The following is a 25,853-nucleotide window of genomic DNA, read 5'->3' as shown; positions in this document are numbered from 1 at the left end:
GCAACAAAGGAGGGGCTCAAGAAGAAGCACATTAAGGTCCTGGAGTGGCCTAGCCCGTCTCCACACCTTCATCCGATTGAAAATCTGTGGAGGGAGCTGAAAGTTCGAGTTGCCAAACGTCATCCACCAAACCTTAATGACTTGGAGAGGATCTGCCAAGAGGAGTGGGCCAAAATCCCTCCTGAGATGTGTGCAAACCTGGGGGCCAACTCCAGGAAACGTCTGACCTCTGTGATTGCCAACAAGGGATTGGCCACCAAGTACTAAGTCATGTTTTGTGAAGGGGATCAAATCCTTCTTTCCCTCATGAACATGCAGATCAGTCATCATTTGTTAGACGCATTTCTGCTGAATTTGTTGTTGTATTCTGTCTCTCAGTGTTACACCGAACATTCCATTGTTAGACCGATCATTTCTGTGTGAGGGGCGAACATTCCATTGTTAGACCGATCGTTTCTGTGTGAGGGGCGAACATTCCATTGTTAGACCGATCGTTTCTGTGTGAGGGGCGAACATTCCATTGTTAGACCGATCGTTTCTGTGTGAGGGGCGAACATTCCATTGTTAGACCGATCGTTTCTGTGTGAGGGGCGAACATTCCATTGTTAGACCGATCATTTCTGTGTGAGGGGCGAACATTCAACATCAGCGGGGGAGCAAATACACATTTCCTTCACTTTAGGCCTTAATTATTTTTCACCCATTTCCTCCCAGCTGGACATTTTATATCGGATGATGTGATTGGAGCACAGACTTTTACATGGTGATAATAATGTGATAACATCCTCCAACTTTGGACCCTTAAACAGAAAGTGATAATGAGGGAGGAGTCAATACCCCAATGATGGTGGTCTTCAGGATCAGTCCAGTCTTCATCTTGGTTGTTCTCCCCCCATCCTCACTCTCTGACCTCTGGTGGGGCTCAGCCCCGCTGTTCTTCATGACTAAATCATGGAGTAAATAAGGAAGTGCAGTACTTCTTGTGTTGGGAAGATGGCGATGAGTGATAGAGGGGGTGGGGACCCTCGTCCTATAATCCCCTCATCACTGTCCCTCCTATAAAAGACACTTCTGGTTGTTTCCTCACTCTCTGACTAAGGTCCATGAATAAAGAAATGACCTGGTAGGAGATCAGAGGAGCCATTTCCTAGTTCCCTTGAGGGTGGAATTGTAAGTTCCTCAGAGACCAAGCTGCCTGATGTGGGTGGAGTCCTAGTTTGGAGGAACCAATCAGCTCCTGTCTAGTAATCCTCTTTGTCTTTGTATTTTAGTCCATGGCCGGGAGATGAGGAAAACCTCCGAGGATTGTCTCACTTTGTCTCCAGACTGGAAAGTAGACGATGAGGACATCACACAGTATAGTCCAGGAGAAAACCCGACTCCCTCCAATGTCCATCCGGCACCACCCAGTGTAGATGGACCATCGGATTCCTCGTATCCTGAGGAACCTCAGACTGTGCGGGACCGGACCGGCCTTCCAACAGGGAAGAGCTTCTCCTGTACTGAGTGCGGGAACGGTTTCTGTTCTAAATTCGGTCATAATCTGCATAAAATATCTCACACGGGGGAGAAACCGTATTCCTGTCCTGAGTGTGGGAAATTTTTTTCAAAGAAGTCACATCTTTGCAGACATCAGAAATCTCACACAGGGGAGAAGCCATATTCCTGTCCTGAGTGCGGGAAGGGTTTCCATCATAAATCCCATCTTAATGTGCATGAAAGATCTCACACGGGGGAGAAGCCGTATTCCTGTCCTGAGTGCGGGAAATGTTTTTCAGTGAAGTCCAATCTTTACACACATCAAAGATCTCACATGGGGGAGAAGCCGTATTCCTGTCCTGAGTGTGGGAAATTTTTTTCAGCGAAGTCCAGTCTTTACAGACATCAGAGGTCTCACACAGGGGAGAAGTTATTTTTCTGTCCTGAGTGTGGGAAATGTTTTTCAGAGAAGTCCAAACTTCATAGTCATCAGAGATCTCACACGGGAGAGAAGCCGTATTCCTGTCCTGAGTGTGGGAAATGCTTTTCACTGAAGTCCCATCTTTACAGACATCAGAGATCTCATACGGGGGAGAAGCCGTATTCCTGTCCTGAGTGCGGGAAATGTTTTTCATTGAAGTCCCTTCTTCACACACATCAGAGATCTCATACAGGTGAGAAGCCATATTCCTGTCCTGAGTGCAGGAAATGTTTTTCACAGATGTCCAGTCTTCACAGACATCAGAGATCTCACACGGGTGAGAAGCCATATTACTGTCTTGAGTGTGGAAAATGTTTTGCGCGGAAGTCCATTCTTCATAAACATCAGAAATCTCACAAGGGGGAGAAGCCGCATTCATGTCCTGAGTGCGGGAAATGTTTTTCACAGATGTCCACTCTTTACAGACATCAGAGATCTCACACGGGGGAGAAGCCACATTCCTGTCCTGAGTGTGGGAAATGTTTTGCAGTGAAGTCCAATCTTTACAGACATCAGAAATCTCACACAAGGGAGAAGCCACATTCCTGTCCTGAGTGTGGGAAATGTTTTTCAGTGAAGTCCAATCTTCACACACATCAGAGATCTCACACGGGGGAGAAGCCACTTTCCTGTCCTGAGTGAGGGAAATTTTCCTCACTGAAGTCCTGCCTTCCTGTATATCAGGGGTCCCACACAACCCTGGAGGTGTATTAGTGCCTTGAGTGCGGGAAATGTCTTCTAGATGAATGTTGCTGGACATCCCAGCTCTCATGTGGGGAAGAAGCACACCCTGATATACACCTCAGATATACTCCATGGCTGATCTTCATCATGGAAGAAACAGTTGATAAGGAGATGAGAGGCCCCCAAAGACATGGATGAAGTGTGGGACCGGGTTGGCCATTGATGGCAGGAGAAGAAGTTTTCAATGTATTTTCCATGAATGGAAGACATTCCAGCAGCTCAGATGTGATCCTAATAACATTGGTTCCCCCATTCACACAGGAGGAATGGACATGAACTCTCACTGAGGGAATTGCTATACAAACATTCTATGAATAGACCCCCAAATGTCAGGAGACGTTTCTATAAAGACGGGAAGTATGGAGCAGAGAAATGAATAGACCTCCCAGCAATGTTATTACCAGGCTGCAGCTAGGGGGAGCTCTAATGTCACCCCAGCAGAGGGATCCCATCTAGCCCACATTAACCCTCTCACTGCCAGAGCTGTTTCTGCATGATTTTGCACACATGGGAAAATGCAGATTTTGGTCCTGAAGATGAGATAAACCCCCAAACATCTATTCTGTGACATCAGAGGCCCTGGAGAATAAAATGGTGGTGATTGTTAAGGTGTTCCCCGTACACAGATTCCCCTTCATATCCGCCTTTATTTCCTCCTTTCCCCCATTTTCTATGTTGGGATCTTTTCTACAATATTTTGTTATAATAATGGAACACGTTGTGTATTGTATTGTACACCAATAATGACTCCGCCCCCACATTCCAGACAAGGGATCTTCCTGACCAATCCGATTCCTTCCTTTACTATTTCCTGATTTTTATGCTTCAATCTTGTTAAATGTAAAATTATAATAAAACATTTATTGAACAAAAACTATTGTGTGTGTCGGTGCAATGATGGCAAACTTCAATATAGAACATTGCTCCTCGGTGACACCTCACACCCTTCAATAACGGCGCAGAGTGCGGGGGTCAGCAGTATATCATATACAGCCCACCATACAGAGTGCAGAGGGGGCTGTAGTGTGCCCCCCCTCCTGATCCATACCAGACCACATGTCCACAACATGGGGGTCACCTTACCAGCGGGGATTCCCCCAGGTATAGCACCTTGTCTGGTGGCTGTGGGGATCTGTGGGTGGGGGTCATATTGGATTCTGGAAACCCCCTTTAATAACAGGGGGCCCCCCTATACCGTCCCCCCATGTGAATGAGTATGGGGTATATAGTACCCGACAATAGCACCAGCCCAATGACAGCTCCCTAAACTGTCATCATCTACATAAGTGAAGGGACAGGGATGGTGGGACCTTATTACCCAAATGTGACCATATTTGGTCAGTGATGTCACTGCTTTCCCCGCCCCCTTCCTTACATGGCAGGGATTCCCAATGACATCACTGATTCCTGGGGGTGTGGCCGCTGTACCCATCCATGTCTTCCTCAGGCACCAGTGACAGCGGGAAGCTGTTATATATAGAAGTGGTAGAAATGTCTCTTCTATGTGTGATGATCGGCTCCTGCAAAACACGGGACCGGAACAGGCAAAGTTTGGTTTGTACTGTCGTCTCATCCCTACTCTCCGACAACTAAACCCAGAGATCATCCCAAGTGGTCATTGTATTTGTCCCTTACATTGCTGACCAATGGGAGAAGGACCCTCTTATATCAGTGGTCAGTGTAGTGGTCCCTTACATTGGTGACCAATGGGAGAAGGACCCCTTATATCAGTGGTCAGTGTACTGGTCCCTTACATTGGTGACCAATGGGAGAAGGACCCCCTTATATCAGTGGTCAGTGTACTGGTCCCTTACATTGGTGACCAATGGGAGAAGGACCCCTTATATCAGTGGTCAGTGTAGTGGTCCCTTACATTGGTGACCAATGGGAGAAGGACCCCCTTATATCAGTGGTCCATGTAGCGGTCCCTTACATTGGTGACCAATGGGAGAAGGACCCCCTTATATCAGTGGTCAGTGTAATGGTCCCTTACATTGGTGACCAATGGAAGAAGGAACCCCTTTTATCAGTGGTCAGTGTAGTGGTCCCTTAAATTTTGTGACCAATTGGAAGATTCCCTTTTATCAGTGGTCAATGTAGTGGCCCCTTACATTTTGTTACCAATTGGAGAAGGATTCCCCTTTTATCAGTGGTCAGTGTAATGGTCCCTTACATTTTGTGACCAATTGGGGAAGGATTCCCTTTTATCAGTGGTCAGTGTAGTGGCCCCTTACAAAAGACTAGAAGGTCTAAAAAAAAACTAAATGTGAATGAATCACCAGGACCAGATGGGTTGCACCTGAGAGTCCTCAAAGAATGTAGCCAGGTTATTGATAGACAGTCATTCTTCATCTTTAGGAAAGCTTACTGACCGGAATGGTGGCAGCAGTTTGGTGAAAATCTAACGTGGTTCCAGTATTCCAGAAAGGACCGAGATACATATCTGGAAGCTCCAAGCCAGTCAGCCTAACATCAATAGTTTGTAAACTATTGGAGGGATGATAAGGGACCATACCCAAGAATTTGCTGATGAACATAGTATCATTAGTAGTAACCAGCATGGATTTATGGGAAAAGATCGTTCTTGTCAGACCAACCTATTAACAATCTATGAGGAGGTGAGCTGTGATCTGGATAAAGGAACCCCCGTGGATGTAGAAGCAACGAGGATTGTGTCACTTCCAGAGTCACTCAGATGTAAACAAGACATTTCCAGCTTGTGAAAGCATCAGAATGAACTGATCTTGGTTTGATTGGATGTTTTTATGGTCAGATTGGGATCTGGGGTCCAATAGACCGCAGATGTCTCAGTACAGAGAACCTGTCTGATAGCAATAAAAGTAATAAATAAATTGGGACAGTGTAAAAAAATAGAAAAAAAATTAAAAGAAAAAAATGAAAGCACCCCCCCCCCCCTTGTTTGCACACAAAGGCTAACACATACGGAATTCCACCATGCATTGTAAACGGTGTTCTCACCACACGTGTCTCCACACAGGTATGGCTGGAAATGTCAGAGTGAGAGTGATAATTCCGGCATCAGACCTCCTGTGTAACTCTACACTGGTAACCTGACTGACACCTATGAGGGGTATTTAGGCCCCGTAGTTTGGCGCCGTTCCACTGGCATTTGTAATTGTAAAGCGTGACATGTTAGGTATCTATTTACTCGGCATAACATCATCTTTTACCCCCAAAACTGTATTATATTGTGTTTGCTGCACTAACATGAGGTAAAGTTTCTTTTCTAAAAAATGTACATTAAAGAAAATCTGCAGAAATACGGAGCGACAAATATTGTACCAGCAACCATGTTCCTCTCCAGGGTCTCTGCTTATATATAATATTTGGGGGCTCTCAGTCATTTCCCAGCAAATAATGACTTTTACATGTTGGAATGTCAGAATTGGCCGGGTAGGGAAGTATTAATAATAAATACAATAAATAATCGTCTCCTGACATTTAGGAGTCTATTAATAAATGGAACAACAACTCCCCCAGGTAGAAGTGCCGGTACAGTCCATTCCTTCTGTGTGAATGGGATGGGGGGACCAATGGTAGGAGGCTCTTTGCTGAGCTGCTTGAAGGGTTTCCATCCATTTCACATGGAAAATACCACATTTGTCTATTAGATGGTGAGAATTCCTAGGATACTTAGCGTCATCTGAAGGCCAAATGCAGAATTTACCATTTTAAATCAATGGCTGGTTTCATAGCGCTGGTTTAATCCCCTGATGCAGAGCGCACGCAAATTAGTGACCTCTCAGACCACACCTGGGATTTTTTCTGTGTGTACCTGTCTTTGTGCTGGGAGCACACCGCATGGCGCACTCCCAGCACAAAGACCGGGGTGTCAGTGAGAGCCCCGGGTCCTGGAACTCTCAATTCTGGGTCACATGATCGCTGTGACAGCCCCTGATTGGCTATCACAGTGATCAGTCACTATGAAGCCCACCCCCTTGTTTTCTCTCTTTGAATGGAAGAGAGATACATTGTATCATTATATATGTTACACATTGTGTAAAATACCGTATTGTCTTGATATTTTATTAACTTGTATTGGTGAGAAAAGCTCAAAATAGAAAGTCCTTCCAACTCTTGCATAAACTCAAAAATTGATTTAATAATAATTGCATAAAATTAGAAATAAAATATTGGAATACAGAATGTTTAAATAATGTCCAAAAATATAGTTCTGTTCTTGAGATAAATATTATATGTAATTGTGTATGTGTGTGGTGTGAATAAGTAGGCTCTCTTAGCCTTGGTTCCAAAAAAAGTGTGTGTCCAAAGTCTTTGTTCTGCTCTAAAAAAGGAGCAATTCAGCCCCCACCATCTCCTAAAAGTGGGCTGGTATTCTCTTGTAGTCCCACAATGATAAATGACAACAGATGAATTAGTCTTCTTCCCTCCCCTCAGAGTCTGAGTGAAACTTTAGCTTACAGAGATGGGGGAGGGATAGCTAGACTAATTACTACCACATGTTGCTAGAATGTAGAGAAAAAACCCAAGATATATATATATATATATATATATATATACATCTCCACATATATATATTCACAGACTATATAAAGTCTATTTATCTTACTTTTCCCAATCTAGAACAAATAGAAATATAACAACTCAATTATCCTATTAAGATCCAACTCATCCATACATATGTTAGTACTGTTAATAAGCAGATATTAGATATTAGGTTAAGGAAAGCTTCTAACATTTCCCTCAAAATGATCGATTTATCAGATCTTAATCATTTTCCTTATCTTAATCCATTTATACACATTCTAGTCACTTTCGTATCCATTCATGCGTTTTTAGATCTTAAGATAACTGATCTGAACATATATTCAACTTGATTCTATAATGGGAAAATGAATTATTTGATAAACCTTTTGTATTGTATCACATAAAAATATTTTAACCCTTATTATTTTCCTTTCACCAAATAATTTATCCCCTTAATAAATGTAATATTATAGCACAATACTTTAAAGTATGTATGTCACTTAAAAAATAGATGTTTCATATTTTCCCTCCAAAATATATGTGTAGCACACAGTTCTATAATCCATACATCTTTTCAAATTACCTTATCAACATTTAACCATAACATATGTTCCCTAACTTCAATTCATTCATGTATATCAAATGTTTTTTTTTAAATATACATATAACAATGTATTCCAAGATACCACTTGCTACACGTCTGGACGTGCCTTGGTCTATCACCACGGCTTATCCTCTTGGACATTTAACCCATGTTTTGCCCTCTTGACTGTCTTCATACACACCACGTCTTAAGCTATATGTCTATCTTTCTAGCACGACTCATTCAACATGAAGTGAGCCATTTATCCACAAGTATACACTCTACTTCCCCGTTTTATCTTACCCAAAGCCCTCCCCTCCCCCCCTTTTTTTTCTCTTCTTTCTTTCTCTCCTTCCCCTTCCTTTCTATCCTATACACTTACCTTTCCCACTATACTACCCTACATACCCTTCTCTAACTAACCCCCTCTCTGTCCGTTCTCTAGTTCACACCTGTATCCAAATCCTATCACTTATATATCACAAACAATACAGAGCATTGATCTTCAAACAGGTGTGCTATACTCCACTTAACTCAAATATCCAATCCATGGACACACGAAACATAACAGACACAACATCATGTGCTGTTCTTACTCAACATTTCACACTCCCTGATATAGAAACCTGCTCATAGGTCAGAAGACAATCTATCTCAATGCTTATCTCCTATACTCTGTATATTTGCTGGACTGTAATATTATGTTGTCATAATATCTTACACCATTCTGATCTGTATTGCTTTTTAAGCTTTGACCCATCTGCGAAATGGGAGGTGACATGCTATGTTTTGTTCAGATTTGGTTCCATAACTGTATATGCACTGTTATGCCTTCTTTCTTCTAATAAAAATATTTTTTGGAAAAAAAAAAACAATGTAAAGCTGTCTCAGTTTTTCTATATGTACCTTAGGAAAACTTATCTCTAGCTTAATTAACAACAGATGTTCTGACTAATTAGAGTGACTCTGTTGTAACAAAAGTTTAACCCTTTCACTTCTGAAAGTACATAGTGTGTGATTGTAAATGTTTGTGTGAAAACTGATCTCATCTTGATATGGTAAACAAATCATGTCAAAATAAAATGTACACACAAAAAAAAATATACAGTGGGGATCGAAAGTTTGGGCACCCCAGCTAAAAATTTGTATTAATGTGCATAAAGAAGCCAAGGAAAGATGTAAAAATCTTCAAAAGGCATCAAATTACAGATTAGACATTCTTATAATATGTCAACAAAAGTTAGATTTTATTTCCATCATTTACACTTTTAAAATAACAGAAAACAAAAAAATGGCGTCTGCAAAAGTTTGGGCACTCTGCAGAATTTATAGCATGCACTGCCCCCTTTGCAAAGCTGAGACCTGCCAGTGTCATGGATTGTTCTCAATCATCGTCTGGGAAGACCAGGTGATGTCAATCTCAAAGGTTTTAAATGCCCAGACTTATCTGACCTTGCCCCAACAATCAGCACCATGGGTTCTTCTAAGCAGTTGTCTAGAAAACTGAAACTGAAAATAGTTGACGCTCACAAAGCTGGAGAAGGCTATAAGAAGATAGCAAAGCGTTTTCAGATGTCAATATCCTCTGTTCGGAATGTAATTAAGAAATGGCAGTCATCAGGAACAGTGGAAGTTAAAGCAAGATCTGGAAGACCAAGAAAAATATCAGACAGAACAGCTCGCAGGATTGTGAGAAAAACAATTCAAAACCCACGTTTCACTGCACGATCCCTCCAGAAAGATCTGGCAGACACTGGAGTTGTGGTCACTATTCCACTATAAAGAGATACTTGTACAAATATGGTCTTCATGGAAGAGTCATCAGAAGAAAACCTCTTCTACGTCCTCACCACAAAAATCATTGTTTGAACTTTTCAAATGAACATATAGACAAGCCTGATGCATTTTGGAAACAAGTTCTGTGGACCGATGAGGTTAAAATTGAACTTTTTGGCCAGACTGAGCAAAGGTACGTTTGGAGAAGAAGGGGCACAGAATTGAATGAAAAGAACCTCTGTCCAACTGTTAAGCATGGGGTTGGATCAATCATTCTTTGGGGTTGTGTTGCAGCCAGTGGCACTGGGAACATCTCACGAGTAGAAGGAAAAACGGATTCAATAAAATTTCAGCAAATTTTGGATGGTAACTTGATGCCATCTGTGAAAAAGCTGAAGTTAAAGAGAGGATGGCTTCTACAAATGGATAATGATCCTAAACACACCTCGAAATCCACGGGGGATTACATCAAGAGGCGTAAACTGAAGGTTTTGCCATGGCCTTCACAATCTCCTGACCTCAACATAATTGAAAATCTATGGATAGACCTTAAAAGAGCAGTGCGTGACAGACAGCCCAGAAATCTCAAAGAACTGGAAGACTTTTGTAAGGAAGAATGGGCAAAGATACCTCAAACAAGAATTGAAAGACTCTTGGCTGGCTACAAAAAGCGTTTACAAGCTGTGATACTTGCCAAAGGGGGCAGTACAAGATATTAACTCTGCAGGGTGCCCAAACTTTTGCAGATGCCATTTTTTTGTTTTCTGTTATTTTGAAAGTGTAAATGATGGAAATAAAATCTAACTTTTGTTGACATATTATAAGAATGTCTAATCTGTAATTTGATGCCTTTTGGAGATTTTTCCATCTTTCCTTGGCTTCTTTATGCACATTAATACAAATTTTTAGCTGGGGTGCCCAAACTTTCGATCCCCACTGTATCTGACGAATGAATTATTTCATCAGTAGTCAAAAGTCAATTGTTTTATAAGTTCTTCCTCTATGAGATGCCTTGAGAATTCTTGTCTTCTTCTAGCGCTCTGTAAAGTTAAAATAACTTTATTGAACATAAAAAGACAACAAAAACTATGATGAGTGAATTATTTTTGCAAAGCTTCTTCCAGAATAGATTTCCTTTTTGGAAAATGTACTATCATCTGAAAGGTTTAGAAATATTTGAGCTTTCTTTTAGCAGTTACTCTTAAGTCATTTCCTGTAACAGAAATGCAGTATCATTATTTTGGAATTGATCATTTTACATTGGTTAATCCTCTTACATTAATCTATTAATATCACATATCACAATCACAAACATTTCTAGTCATGACATGGAAGACATATTTTTATTATAACATTTCTTATTGACTTGTAGTGTTCTATTTTTCCTAAAATGGCCTAAATTCTTCTACAAATGTTCTGTGAATTTAAATATAACAGGACGCTACATCTCCATTATTGGTCATGATTCAAAACCTTGGTTTCAAAAACAAAGAAAGGTTTTGTATCTACCCAGAGATGACAAAGGACTGCCTTTGATCTTATCTCTATAACATTGGAAATATGCGTAACTGTTTTTTGTGTTGACTTACTTCTTGTAGTATTGTACTGATCTGCAGTAATACATACTGGTTTAAAACTTTTCTCACTTCTTATACTGAAAACATGAGGTACAAACTTCTCACCTACAGCTGTACAAACATGTGTTGGTATGTTTTCCTGAAAATGTCTTTTTGTTACATCTATCTGTATGTGTTTGGATGACAGTGTTTTGTACCATATAGGATCATTTTCACGATAATTGTCTGTTGAACCATCTTCCTCTAGGAGTTTCAGTGATGAATCAGGTGTCTGTAATATGATCTTACTAGATCTCACAATGTTTTCAGTTACCTTGACTGCAAAGGAAACACTTAACAATTTTTTCATATGTGCATCAAAGTTTTTTTCCATATTTGTCAAAGTTCTTGAGAAGAAACCTATTATTTTCTGATCACCTTCTTTTAATTGTGACAAAGTTGCTGAGTTTGCATTATTGGTTACAAACATTGGTTTCTAAAACAAAAGGAATTTTACTACAAAACTCAGCAGTACTCAATGTAGTAGCATTCTGCAAATCTCTTTTCAATAGTTCAAAGGCTTCTTTCTCAGTTTGATCCCATTGATCAAACACACCATGTTTTTGTCTCAAACGATCAAATAATGATCTAGACTTCTCTGCAAAATTGGGTATAAAATCTTTACAATGATTTACTTCACAAAATAAATAGAAAAAGCGCCACACTATTTAAAATAATAAGCTATGTGTCAGCAGCAACACCCACCAAAAAAAATTATATATACAAACAATTAATTTGGCAAAGTGAACAAAATCTCATAAGGGTATGCGCTAAAAAAAAAAAAATATATATATATATATATATATATATATATCTATCTCACCATATATTAAGTGTCCAAAATAAACTAGTGTCCAAAACAAAATCTAAATATTCTCTGTGACTTCATAACACTGTGAATAATCCACCACCAAATGAATTAAATGAACTCACCAGAGCTATATGCTGATCAAATTATAGAGCAGCAATAGCACTTGTGCTCTGGGAGCGGTGAATGAACGATGTCCAGATATTAGATGTGGTAATTCTTAATCACGTCCAGGTAATCAATAATGGTGAACAGTAGGAAGGATAATGTATCACTACCAAAAGCAATACTCTGCAGCCAAGGATCTCATGATGAGTCTCTCCATTTAATTCCATACCTCCATATATGCATGAATCACACTCAGGGACAAAGGAAAAAGCATGATGGTGCAGTACGTTTAAAACATATGTAAATTTAATAAAAGCTCAAACAACTCACAAAAAAGGTGTCCAGACAGACACCAGCTTAAACAGCAATGCACAGCAATGAGGTGATGAACGATCCCCGCTCACCGCGGATCACCTCCGCCCCTTGATGACGTTGTGGTGACGAAACGTGTTGGGCGTGGGCTACTCGATGTTGACATCAGAACGTTCTTTTCCCAGTGTTTGTCGGAGGTGATCCTGAAATCAACTGATAAAGAATATGAATTATCAGCTTTCTTGATAGGCCAAATACAATTATTCACCACTGATTGTACTTTCTTTAAATTCCTTGCTGTAAAAACTCCTCTATAATGGAAGAAACTGGATTAATTGATTCTAATGGCAATTTGTATTGAGGTTGAGGCTTAGGGTCTCTACTAGAGATGAGCGAAGTATTCAAAAATTCGATTCGACTGATTCGGCGAATTCGTAGAAAAATTTCGATTCGAGTCGAATATATTCGCTGTGAATTTAACTTAAAAAAGGGTGTTTCTAGGCTTCAGAGAGACTTAATATTAGTGCTGAACACTGTACCTTTAATTTAAATGCCCTTGGAGTCTGCTGGGGAAGAGAAATAATACTGTCAGGCAGTATGACATGCAGATGAGTGCCGTCGATCTTAGAATCACCGCACACTTCACTCATTTGGCCAGTCACGGGGCCAAAACCAGAGTGTGGAGCCACAGTGTGGCGGTGGAGGCAGCAGCAATGGGAGGCCATACAGCACCCTATGACAAAAATGGAAACCACCAGCAGTGTGAGGAGACCTGAAAGTGGCACATGGCAGAGTGTGGCGATAGAGACAGCAGCAATGGGAGGCCGTACAGGGACCCATGACACACTCTGGACCTGGCAGCAGCATGAGGAGGCGGTACAGGGGCCCATGGCAGATTACGGGCCTGGCAGCAGCATGAGGAGTCGGTACGGGGGCCCATGGCAGATTACAGGCCTGGCAGCAGCAATGGGAGGCCGTACAGGGACCCATGACACAATCTGGACCTGGCAGCAGCATGGGGAGGCGGTACAGGGGCCCATGACAGATTACGGGCCTGGCAGCAGCATTTGGAGTCGGTACGGGGGCCCATGACACACTCTGGACCTGGCAGCAGCATGAGGAGGCGGTACAGGGGCGCATGACAGATTACGAGCCTGGCAGCAGCAACTTGGACAGGAGGACGTTCAGTTTCTGCACCGTCTGGTGCGTGCTCGCAAACTGTTGTCTCTTGGAAACGGATTCCAAGAAAGACTGCTGACGGAATCCGTGAAGAGGAGTAGCAGGAGAAGGAGCATCTGAACGAGCGGAATATGCCAACAAGCGACAACAGGGGCCCATGACAGATTACGGGCCTGGCAGCAGCATGAGGAGTCGGTACGGGGGCCCATGGCAGATTAGGGGCCTGGCAGCAGCTATGGGAGGCCCGTAATCTGCCAGCACCCTATGACAAAAAATGGAACCCACCAGCAGTGTGAGGAGACCTGAAAGTGGCACATGGCAGAGTGTGGCGATGGAGACAGCAGCAATGGGAGGCCGTACAGGGACCCATGAGAGACTCTGGACCTGGCAGCAGCATGAGGAGGCGGTATAGGGGCCCATGGCAGATTAGGGGCCTGGCAGCAGCTATGGGAGGCCCGTAATCTGCCAGCACCCTATGACAAAAAATGGAATACACCAGCAGTGTGAGGAGACCTGAAAGTGGCACATGGCAGAGTGTGGCGATGGAGACAGCAGCAATGGGAGGCCGTACAGGGACCCATGAGAGACTCTGGACTTGGCAGCAGCATGAGGAGGCGGTATAGGGGCCCATGGCAGATTAGGGGCCTGGCAGCAGCTATGGGAGGCCCGTAATCTGCCAGCACCCTATGACAAAAAATGGAACACACCAGCAGTGTGAGGAGACCTGAAAGTGGCACATGTTTGGGGCATGATTCATGGCGGATTTAGTCAGTTGTGTCAGGAACTGGTGGTTTGAAATCCAGACTAATCCACGCCTGATTCATTTTCACAAACGTGAGTCTCTCCACACTTTGGGTGGACAGTCGTGTCCTCCGCGGAGTTGCAATACCTCCTGCCGCACTAAACACGCGCTCCGATGCCACGCTACTGGCCGGGCATGACAGCCTTTCAAGGGCAAATTCAGCTAGTTGGGGCCAAAGGTCAAGTTTCGTTGCCCAGTAGTCAAGGGGATTGTCTACCTCGGTTGGCAGGGTGCTGTCCAAGTAGGCCTAAGCCTGTTGTTTGAGGTCCTGCTCCAGGTCCACCTGATGCTGCTGCTGCTGCTGCTGCTGCGGCTGGTTAGTAGTTTCCTCACTGCGCTGGTGAAGAAAGCTACTCATCATCGACTGCAGACTGAGGCAGCCGCTGCTGGTGGAGCTGCCACTGCTCCTACCACCCCACCCCTCCCCTGCTGCCATGGCAGCGGAACGCGAGCGCACAGGGCCCACAGTGTCTGAGGATGGACGTTGGCGCAGACAGGCAGAGACCAGCTGACTACATAGGTGGTTTTTATAGTACGTTATTTTGGCCTCCCTCTCAGCAGGTGTGAAAAAGGCCACCATTTTGGAACGGTAGCGAGGGTCCAACAAGGTGGACAGCCAAAAGTCATCCCTCTGTCTGATGGTTATTATTCGGCTGTCGCTACGCAAGCAACCGAGCATGCTATGGGCCATTTGTGCCAAGGAATGCGAGGGACTCCCTGCCTCCATCTCCACAGCATACTGCCACGGTGCGTCTGGGTCCTCTGTCTCCTCCTCCTCCTCCTCCTCTACCAGATGCTCCTGCTCCTCCACTCCTGTCCGCTGAGTGGAAAAACCACCCATTTCACTCAATAATTCCTGAGCACCAATGTCCTCCTCTACCTCCTCCTCTTCTTCCTGTCCTGCCCCCACAGGGGTCATGTGGCGTTGAGATCTGTGCGCCACGTCTACCGCACCCTGACCAGCCATTGTTAACAGCATTTGTTCCAGGACGTGCAACAGAGGAATGACGTCGTTCATCCCATAGTCCTGCCGACTCACGAATAGTGTGGCCTCCTCAAAGGGCCTGAGCAAGCGCAGGTGTCACGCATGAGCTGCCAATGGCTGACATCTAAGTTACACAGGGAATACCTTTATCCGCTTTTAACATCAGGAAATCTGTGATGGCCTTTTGCTGTTCGTAAAGGCGGTCTAACATATGTAGGGTTGAATTCCACCTTGTTGCAACGTCACAGCATGAGGAGTCGGTATAGGGGCCCATGGCAGATTAGGGGCCTGGCAGCAGCTATGGGAGGCCCGTAATCTGCCAGCACCCTATGTCAAAAAAATTCTACACACCAGCAGTGTGAGGAGACCTGAAAGTGGCACATGGCAGAGTGTGGCGATGGAGACAGCAGCAATGGGAGGCCGTACAGGGACCCATGAGAGACTCTGGACCTGGCAGCAGCATGAGGAGGCGGTATATAGGGGCCTATGGCAGATTAGGGGCCTGGCAGCAGCTATGGGAGGCCCGTAATCTGCCAGCACCCTATGTCAAAAAATTCTACACACCAGCAGTGTGTGAGGAGACCTGAAAGTGGCACATGGCAGAGTGTGGCGATGGAGACAGCAGCAATGGGAGGCCGTACAGGGACCCATGACAGACTCTGGACCTGGCAGCAGCATGAGGAGGCGGTATATAGGGGCCTATGGCAGATTAGGGGCCTGGCAGCAGCTATGGGAGGCCCGTAATCTGCCAGCACCCTATGTCAAAAAATTCTACACACCAGCAGTGTGAGGAGACCTGAAAGTGGCACATGGCAGAGTGTAGCGATGGAGACAGCAGCAATGGGAGGCCGTACAGGGACCCATGAGAGACTCTGGACCTGGCAGCAGCATGAGGAGGCGGTATATAGGGGCCTATGGCAGATTAGGGGCCTGGCAGCAGCTATGGGAGGCCCGTAATCTGCCAGCACCCTATGTCAAAAAATTCTACACACCAGCAGTGTGTGAGGAGACCTGAAAGTGGCACATGGCAGAGTGTGGCGATGGAGACAGCAGCAATGGGAGGCCGTACAGGGACCCATGACAGACTCTGGACCTGGCAGCAGCATGAGGAGGCGGTATATAGGGGCCCATGGCAGATTAGGGGCCTGGCAGCAGCAATGGGAGGCCCGTAATCTGCCAGCACCCTATGTCAAAAAATTCTACACACCAGCAGTGTGAGGAGACCTGAAAGTGGCACATGGCATGAGAGACTCTGGACCTGGCAGCAGCATGAGGAAGCGGTATATAGGGGCCTATGGCAGATTAGGGGCCTGGCAGCAGCTATAGGAGGCCCATAATCTGCCAGCACCCTATGTCAAAAAATTCAACACACCAGCAGTGTGAGGAGACCTGAAAGTGGCACATGGCAGAGTGTGGCGATGGAGACAGCAGCAATGGGAGGCCGTACAGGGACCCATGAGAGACTCTGGACCTGGCAGCAGCATGAGGAGGCGGTATATAGGGGCCTATGGCAGATTAGGGGCCTGGCAGCAGCTATGGGAGGCCCTTAATCTGCCAGCACCCTATGTCAAAAAATTCTACACACCAGCAGTGTGTGAGGAGACCTGAAAGTGGCACATGGCAGAGTGTGGCGATGGAGACAGCAGCAATGGGAGGCCGTACAGGGACCCATGAGAGACTCTGGACCTGGCAGCAGCATGAGGAGGCGGTATATAGGGGCCTATGGCAGATTAGGGGCCTGGCAGCAGCTATGGGAGGCCCGTAATCTGCCAGCACCCTATGTCAAAAAATTCTACACACCAGCAGTGTGTGAGGAGACCTGAAAGTGGCACATGGCAGAGTGTGGCGATGGAGACAGCAGCAATGGGAGGCCGTACAGGGACCCATGACAGACTCTGGACCTGGCAGCAGCATGAGGAGGCGGTATATAGGGGCCTATGGCAGATTAGGGGCCTGGCAGCAGCTATGGGAGGCCCATAATCTGCCAGCACCCTATGTCAAAAAATTCTACACACCAGCAGTGTGAGGAGACCTGAAAGTGGCACATGGCATGAGAGACTCTGGACCTGGCAGCAGCATGAGGAAGCGGTATATAGGGGCCTATGGCAGATTAGGGGCCTGGCAGCAGCAATGGGAGGCCCATAATCTGCCAGCACCCTATGTCAAAAAATTCTACACACCAGCAGTGTGTGAGGAGACCTGAAAGTGGCACATGGCAGAGTGTGGCGATGGAGACAGCAGCAATGGGAGGCCGTACAGGGACCCATGAGAGACTCTGGACCTGGCAGCAGCATGAGGAGGCGGTATATAGGGGCCTATGGCAGATTAGGGGCCTGGCAGCAGCTATGGGAGGCCCGTAATCTGCCAGCACCCTATGTCAAAAAATTCTACACACCAGCAGTGTGTGAGGAGACCTGAAAGTGGCACATGGCAGAGTGTGGCGATGGAGACAGCAGCAATGGGAGGCCGTACAGGGACCCATGACAGACTCTGGACCTGGCAGCAGCATGAGGAGGCGGTATATAGGGGCCCATGGCAGATTAGGGGCCTGGCAGCAGCAATGGGAGGCCCGTAATCTGCCAGCACCCTATGTCAAAAAATTCTACACACCAGCAGTGTGAGGAGACCTGAAAGTGGCACATGGCATGAGAGACTCTGGACCTGGCAGCAGCATGAGGAAGCGGTATATAGGGGCCTATGGCAGATTAGGGGCCTGGCAGCAGCAATGGGAGGCCCATAATCTGCCAGCACCCTATGTCAAAAAATTCTACACACCAGCAGTGTGTGAGGAGACCTGAAAGTGGCACATGGCAGAGTGTGGCGATGGAGACAGCAGCAATGGGAGGCCGTACAGGGACCCATGACAGACTCTGGACCTGGCAGCAGCATGAGGAGGCGGTATATAGGGGCCTATGGCAGATTAGGGGCCTGGCAGCAGCTATGGGAGGCCCGTAATCTGCCAGCACCCTATGTCAAAAAATTCTACACACCAGCAGTGTGTGAGGAGACCTGAAAGTGGCACATGGCAGAGTGTGGCGATGGAGACAGCAGCAATGGGAGGCCGTACAGGGACCCATGAGAGACTCTGGACCTGGCAGCAGCATGAGGAGGCGGTATATAGGGGCCTATGGCAGATTAGGGGCCTGGCAGCAGCTATGGGAGGCCCGTAATCTGCCAGCACCCTATGTCAAAAAATTCTACACACCAGCAGTGTGTGAGGAGACCTGAAAGTGGCACATGGCAGAGTGTGGCGATGGAGACAGCAGCAATGGGAGGCCGTACAGGGACCCATGAGAGACTCTGGACCTGGCAGCAGCATGAGGAGGCGGTATATAGGGGCCTATGGCAGATTAGGGGCCTGGCAGCAGCTATGGGAGGCCCGTAATCTGCCAGCACCCTATGTCAAAAAATTCTACACACCAGCAGTGTGTGAGGAGACCTGAAAGTGGCACATGGCAGAGTGTGGCGATGGAGACAGCAGCAATGGGAGGCCGTACAGGGACCCATGAGAGACTCTGGACCTGGCAGCAGCATGAGGAGGCGGTATATAGGGGCCTATGGCAGATTAGGGGCCTGGCAGCAGCTATGGGAGGCCCGTAATCTGCCAGCACCCTATGTCAAAAATTCTACACACCAGCAATGTGTGAGGAGACCTGAAAGTGGCACATGGCAGAGTGTGGCGATGGAGACAGCAGCAATGGGAGGCCGTACAGGGACCCATGACAGACTCTGGACCTGGCAGCAGCATGAGGAGGCGGTATATAGGGGCCCATGGCAGATTAGGGGCCTGGCAGCAGCAATGGGAGGCCCGTAATCTGCCAGCACCCTATGTCAAAAAATTCAACACACCAGCAGTGTGAGGAGACCTGAAAGTGGCACATGGCATGAGAGACTCTGGACCTGGCAGCAGCATGAGGAAGTGGTATATAGGGGCCTATGGCAGATTAGGGGCCTGGCAGCAGCTATAGGAGGCCCATAATCTGCCAGCACCCTATGTCAAAAAATTCAACACACCAGCAGTGTGAGGAGACCTGAAAGTGGCACATGGCATGAGAGACTCTGGACCTGGCAGCAGCATGAGGAGGCGGTATATAGGGGCCCATGGCAGATTAGGGGCCTGGCAGCAGCAATGGGAGGCCCGTAATCTGCCAGCACCCTATGTCAAAAAATTCTACACACCAGCAGTGTGTGAGGAGACCTGAAAGTGGCACATGGCAGAGTGTGGCGATGGAGACAGCAGCAATGGGAGGCCGTACAGGGACCCATGAGAGACTCTGGACCTGGCAGCAGCATGAGGAGGCGGTATATAGGGGCCCATGGCAGATTAGGGGCCTGGCAGCAGCTATGGGAGGCCCGTAATCTGCCAGCACCCTATGTCAAAAAATTCTACACACCAGCAGTGTGTGAGGAGACCTGAAAGTGGCACATGGCAGAGTGTGGCGATGGAGACAGCAGCAATGGGAGGCCGTACAGGGACCCATGACAGACTCTGGACCTGGCAGCAGCATGAGGAGGCGGTATATAGGGGCCTATGGCAGATTAGGGGCCTGGCAGCAGCTATGGGAGGCCCATAATCTGCCAGCACCCTATGTCAAAAAATTCTACACACCAGCAGTGTGTGAGGAGACCTGAAAGTGGCACATGGCAGAGTGTGGCGATGGAGACAGCAGCAATGGGAGGCCGTACAGGGACCCATGACAGACTCTGGACCTGGCAGCAGCATGAGGAGGCGGTATATAGGGGCCTATGGCAGATTAGGGGCCTGGCAGCAGCTATGGGAGGCCCATAATCTGCCAGCACCCTATGTCAAAAAATTCTACACACCAGCAGTGTGTGAGGAGACCTGAAAGTGGCACATGGCAGAGTGTGGCGATGGAGACAGCAGCAATGGGAGGCCGTACAGGGACCCATGACAGACTCTGGACCTGGCAGCAGCATGAGGAGGCGGTATATAGGGGCCTATGGCAGATTAGGGGCCTGGCAGCAGCTATGGGAGGCCCGTAATCTGCCAGCACCCTATGTCAAAAAACTGAACACACCAGCAGTGTGTGAGGAGACCTGAAAGTGGCACATGGCAGAGTGTGGCGATGGAGACAGCAGCAATGGGAGGTCTCCCATTGTCCCAACATGGCCCAAATAGTCCCAACATGGGCCCCCTGGCCACGCTTGACTTTCTGGCCACATAGTCGACATACGGCTACGTTTACTTCCTCGGGCGGCTTGACGAAAAATTGCCACACCGCCGAGTAGGAAACTTTGCCCCCGATACTCCTCACTGGCTGACTGCTGCTTCCTCCGTGCACACCGGCACCACTACTGGCCGTGGTGGTAGGCTGCAGTGGAGCTGGTGCTCTACTCCGTGGCCGTTTGGCTCCACTGACACTGCTTCCACTGACACTGCTGCGACCCTCCTGCTGTCTCCTGGGCAACCCACCGACTGTTTCGCTCACTGCCAAGCTGCCACCCTCTTCTCCTGATGATGCGGAAGAAATTGCCTGATGACGACGAGGCTGCCAAGTGCGATCAACCTCCTCATCATCAAGTAGGGTCTCCGCCTCACTACTAGCCCCCTCGGCTGCGTCTGGGTCAGGAGACAGACCTGTCTCTAGACCGGCTACCGGGCCACTCTCCTCGCCACTACTTCTTCGCCTAGCTGCTGAAAAGGCGGATGTCTCCCCCCGTTCCTGACTGCCCTCTGTTAGCTCTTCCTCACTGTACAGTGGGGCTGAGCCCACAGCATGCGATACTTCGCTTGGTGAGGGAACACCAAAGGACAGGGGCAGGTAGAGGACACGTGATTTCAGTGGGCTAGGTCCCGGGCCATGCCAACTAACGGTTGTGTCTGACGTACCCACCGACCGTTGGCTGTAGGTGTCAGAGGTGACCTGGGAAGAGGAAGACGACCGAGCCAACCAATCGACGACGGCAGGGTTGTCGGTGGAGACACGACCGCTGGATGACACCGGGAGCACTGGCCTCTGGCTGCGAATAGTGCTGCCTCGACCCCTTCCTCTGCTGCCACGTCTGCTCGCTCCTAAAACATTGCCTCCTCTGCCACTCCTCTGCATGTTGTCTGACATACTCTTTAATTAAACGATTATGTGTCCCTGAGTAACAATTCTGTGTCCCTGAGTAACAATTCTCTGGCACTCCGTAACAATTCTGTCTGTCCCTGAGTATGAATTCCGTGGCCCTAACTAGCGTTTCTTTGTCCCTAAGTAAAGTTTCTGTGGCCCTCAGTAACAGTTCTGTGTCTTTGCGAGTAACAATTCTGTGTCTGTGCGAGTAACAATTCTGTGGCCCTAAGTAAAGTTTCTGTGGCCCTAAGTAACAATTCTCTGGCACTCCGTAACAATTCTGTCTGTCCCTGAGTAACAATTCTCTGGCACTCAGTAACAATTCTGTCTGTCCCTGAGTAAAAATTCTGTGGCCCTAAGTAAAGTTTCTGTGGCCCTGAGTAACAATTCTCTGGCACTCCGTAACAATTCTGTCTGTCCCTGAGTAACAATTCTCTGGCACTCAGTAACAATTCTGTCTGTCCCTGAGTAAAAATTCTGTGGCCCTAAGTAAAGTTTCTGTGGCCCAGAGTAACAATTCTCTGGCACTCCGTAACAATTCTGTCTGTCCCTGAGTATGAATTCTGTGGCCCTAACTAGCGTTTCTTTGTCCCTAAGTAACAGTTCTGTGGCCCTGAGTAACAATTCTGTGTCTGTGCGAGTAACAATTCTGTGGCCCTAAGTAACAGTTCTGTGGCCCTCAGTAACAGTTCTGTGTCTGTGCGAGTAACAATTCTGTGTCTGTGCGAGTAACAATTCTGTGGCCCTAAGTAACAGTTCTGTGGCCTTCAGTAACAATTCTGTGTCTGTGCGAGTAACAATTCTGTGTCTGTGCGAGTAACAATTCTGTGGCCCTAAGTAAAGTTTCTGTGGCCCTAAGTAACAATTCTCTGGCACTCAGTAACAATTCTGTCTGTCCCTGAGTAACAATTCTCTGGCACTCAGTAACAATTCTGTCTGTCCCTGAGTAAAAATTCTGTGGCCCTAAGTAAAGTTTCTGTGGCCCTGAGTAACAATTCTCTGGCACTCCGTAACAATTCTGTCTGTCCCTGAGTAACAATTCTCTGGCACTCAGTAACAATTCTGTCTGTCCCTGAGTAAAAATTCTGTGGCCCTAAGTAAAGTTTCTGTGGCCCAGAGTAACAATTCTCTGGCACTCCGTAACAATTCTGTCTGTCCCTGAGTATGAATTCTGTGGCCCTAACTAGCGTTTCTTTGTCCCTAAGTAACAGTTCTGTGGCCCTGAGTAACAATTCTGTGTCTGTGCGAGTAACAATTCTGTGGCCCTAAGTAACAGTTCTGTGGCCCTCAGTAACAGTTCTGTGTCTGTGCGAGTAACAATTCTGTGTCTGTGCGAGTAACAATTCTGTGGCCCTAAGTAACAGTTCTGTGGCCTTCAGTAACAATTCTGTGTCTGTGCGAGTAACAATTCTGTGTCTGTGCGAGTAACAATTCTGTGGCCCTAAGTAAAGTTTCTGTGGCCCTAAGTAACAATTCTCTGGCACTCAGTAACAATTCTGTCTGTCCCTGAGTAACAATTCTCTGGCACTCAGTAACAATTCTGTCTGTCCCTGAGTAAAAATTCTGTGGCCCTAAGTAAAGTTTCTGGGGCCCTGAGTAACAATTCTCTGGCACTCAGTAACAATTCTGTCTGTCCCTGAGTAACAATTCTCTGGCACTGAGTAACAATTCTGTCTGTCCCTGAGTAAAAATTCTGTGGCCCTAAGTAAAGTTTCTGTGGCCCTAAGTAACAATTCTCTGGCACTCAGTAACAATTCTGTCTGTCCCTGAGTAACAATTCTCTGGCACTCAGTAACAATTCTGTCTGTCCCTGAGTAAAAATTCTGTGGCCCTAATTAAAGTTTCTGTGGCCCTGAGTAACAATTCTCTGGCACTCCGTAACAATTCTGTCTGTCCCTGAGTAACAATTCTCTGGCACTCAATAACAATTCTGTCTGTCCCTGAGTAAAAATTCTGTGGCCCTAAGTAAAGTTTCTGTGGCCCTGAGTAACAATTCTCTGGCACTCCGTAACAATTCTGTCTGTCCCTGAGTATGAATTCTGTGGCCCTAACTAGCGTTTCTTTGTCCCTAAGTAACAGTTCTGTGGCCCTGAGTAACAATTCTGTGTCTGTGCGAGTAACAATTCTGTGGCCCTAAGTAACAGTTCTGTGGCCCTCAGTAACAGTTCTGTGTCTGTGCGAGTAACAATTCTGTGTCTGTGCGAGTAACAATTCTGTGACCCTAAGTAACAGTTCTGTGGCCTTCAGTAACAATTCTGTGTCTGTGCGAGTAACAATTCTGTGTCTGTGTGAGTAACAATTCTGTGGCCCTAAGTAAAGTTTCTGTGGCCCTAAGTAACAATTCTCTGGCACTCAGTAACAATTCTGTCTGTCCCTGAGTAACAATTCTCTGGCACTCAGTAACAATTCTGTCTGTCCCTGAGTAAAAATTCTGTGGCCCTAAGTAAAGTTTCTGGGGCCCTGAGTAACAATTCTCTGGCACTCAGTAACAATTCTGTCTGTCCCTGAGTAACAATTCTCTGGCACTGAGTAACAATTCTGTCTGTCCCTGAGTAAAAATTCTGTGGCCCTAAGTAAAGTTTCTGTGGCCCTAAGTAACAATTCTCTGGCACTCAGTAACAATTCTGTCTGTCCCTGAGTAACAATTCTCTGGCACTCAGTAACAATTCTGTCTGTCCCTGAGTAAAAATTCTGTGGCCCTAATTAAAGTTTCTGTGGCCCTAAGTAACAATTCTCTGGCACTCAGTAACAATTCTGTCTGTCCCTGAGTAACAATTCTCTGACACTCCGTAACAATTCTGTCTGTCCCTGAGTAACAATTCTCTGGCACTCAGTAACAATTCTGTCTGTCCCTGAGTAAAAATTCTGTGGCCCTAAGTAAAGTTTCTGTGGCCCTGAGTAACAATTCTCTGGCACTCCGTAACAATTCTGTCTGTCCCTGAGTATGAATTCCGTGGCCCTAACTAGCGTTTCTTTGTCCCTAAGTAAAGTTTCTGTGGCCCTCAGTAACAGTTCTGTGTCTGTGCGAGTAACAATTCTGTGTCTGTGCGAGTAACAATTCTGTGGCCCTAAGTAAAGTTTCTGTGGCCCTAAGTAACAATTCTCTGGCACTCCGTAACAATTCTGTCTGTCCCTGAGTAACAATTCTCTGGCACTCAGTAACAATTCTGTCTGTCCCTGAGTAAAAATTCTGTGGCCCTAAGTAAAGTTTCTGTGGCCCTGAGTAACAATTCTCTGGCACTCCGTAACAATTCTGTCTGTCCCTGAGTAACAATTCTCTGGCCCTAACTAGCGTTTCTTTGTCCCTAAGTAACAGTTCTGTGGCCCTGAGTAACAATTCTGTGTCTGTGCGAGTAACAATTCTGTGGCCCTAAGTAACAGTTCTGTGGCCCTCAGTAACAGTTCTGTGTCTGTGCGAGTAACAATTCTGTGTCTGTGCGAGTAACAATTCTGTGACCCTAAGTAACAGTTCTGTGGCCTTCAGTAACAATTCTGTGTCTGTGCGAGTAACAATTCTGTGTCTGTGTGAGTAACAATTCTGTGGCCCTAAGTAAAGTTTCTGTGGCCCTAAGTAACAATTCTCTGGCACTCAGTAACAATTCTGTCTGTCCCTGAGTAACAATTCTCTGGCACTCAGTAACAATTCTGTCTGTCCCTGAGTAAAAATTCTGTGGCCCTAAGTAAAGTTTCTGGGGCCCTGAGTAACAATTCTCTGGCACTCAGTAACAATTCTGTCTGTCCCTGAGTAACAATTCTCTGGCACTGAGTAACAATTCTGTCTGTCCCTGAGTAAAAATTCTGTGGCCCTAAGTAAAGTTTCTGTGGCCCTAAGTAACAATTCTCTGGCACTCAGTAACAATTCTGTCTGTCCCTGAGTAACAATTCTCTGGCACTCAGTAACAATTCTGTCTGTCCCTGAGTAAAAATTCTGTGGCCCTAATTAAAGTTTCTGTGGCCCTAAGTAACAATTCTCTGGCACTCAGTAACAATTCTGTCTGTCCCTGAGTAACAATTCTCTGACACTCCGTAACAATTCTGTCTGTCCCTGAGTAACAATTCTCTGGCACTCAGTAACAATTCTGTCTGTCCCTGAGTAAAAATTCTGTGGCCCTAAGTAAAGTTTCTGTGGCCCTGAGTAACAATTCTCTGGCACTCCGTAACAATTCTGTCTGTCCCTGAGTATGAATTCCGTGGCCCTAACTAGCGTTTCTTTGTCCCTAAGTAAAGTTTCTGTGGCCCTCAGTAACAGTTCTGTGTCTGTGCGAGTAACAATTCTGTGTCTGTGCGAGTAACAATTCTGTGGCCCTAAGTAAAGTTTCTGTGGCCCTAAGTAACAATTCTCTGGCACTCCGTAACAATTCTGTCTGTCCCTGAGTAACAATTCTCTGGCACTC

At 46.3% G+C, this 25,853-nt stretch overlaps 1 protein-coding gene across 1 annotated transcript in view; it reads left to right on the top strand.

Annotated features, from left to right (window-relative positions):
- LOC149438164 (uncharacterized) overlaps positions 1 to 3,595 on the top strand; it is a 101,634-nt gene extending 98,039 nt beyond the window's left edge. Inside the window, exon 4 of the mRNA XM_089660180.1 lies at positions 1,277 to 3,595. Within this exon, the coding sequence (XP_089516306.1) occupies positions 1,277 to 2,602 (1,326 nt within the window). The 3' untranslated portion in view covers positions 2,603 to 3,595. The remainder of the gene's footprint in view (positions 1 to 1,276) is intronic.
- The last annotated feature ends 22,258 nt before the right edge of the window (positions 3,596 to 25,853 follow it).

The sequence above is a fragment of the Staurois parvus genome, unplaced genomic scaffold (genome assembly GCF_062004578.1).
Source record: "Staurois parvus isolate SC_StPar_1 unplaced genomic scaffold, SC_StPar_1.0 ptg001208l, whole genome shotgun sequence".
Lineage (NCBI taxonomy): Eukaryota > Metazoa > Chordata > Amphibia > Anura > Ranidae > Staurois > Staurois parvus.
The sequence above is the reverse complement of the archived record's forward strand: the minus strand, read 5'-3'. Positions and strand labels throughout refer to the sequence as shown.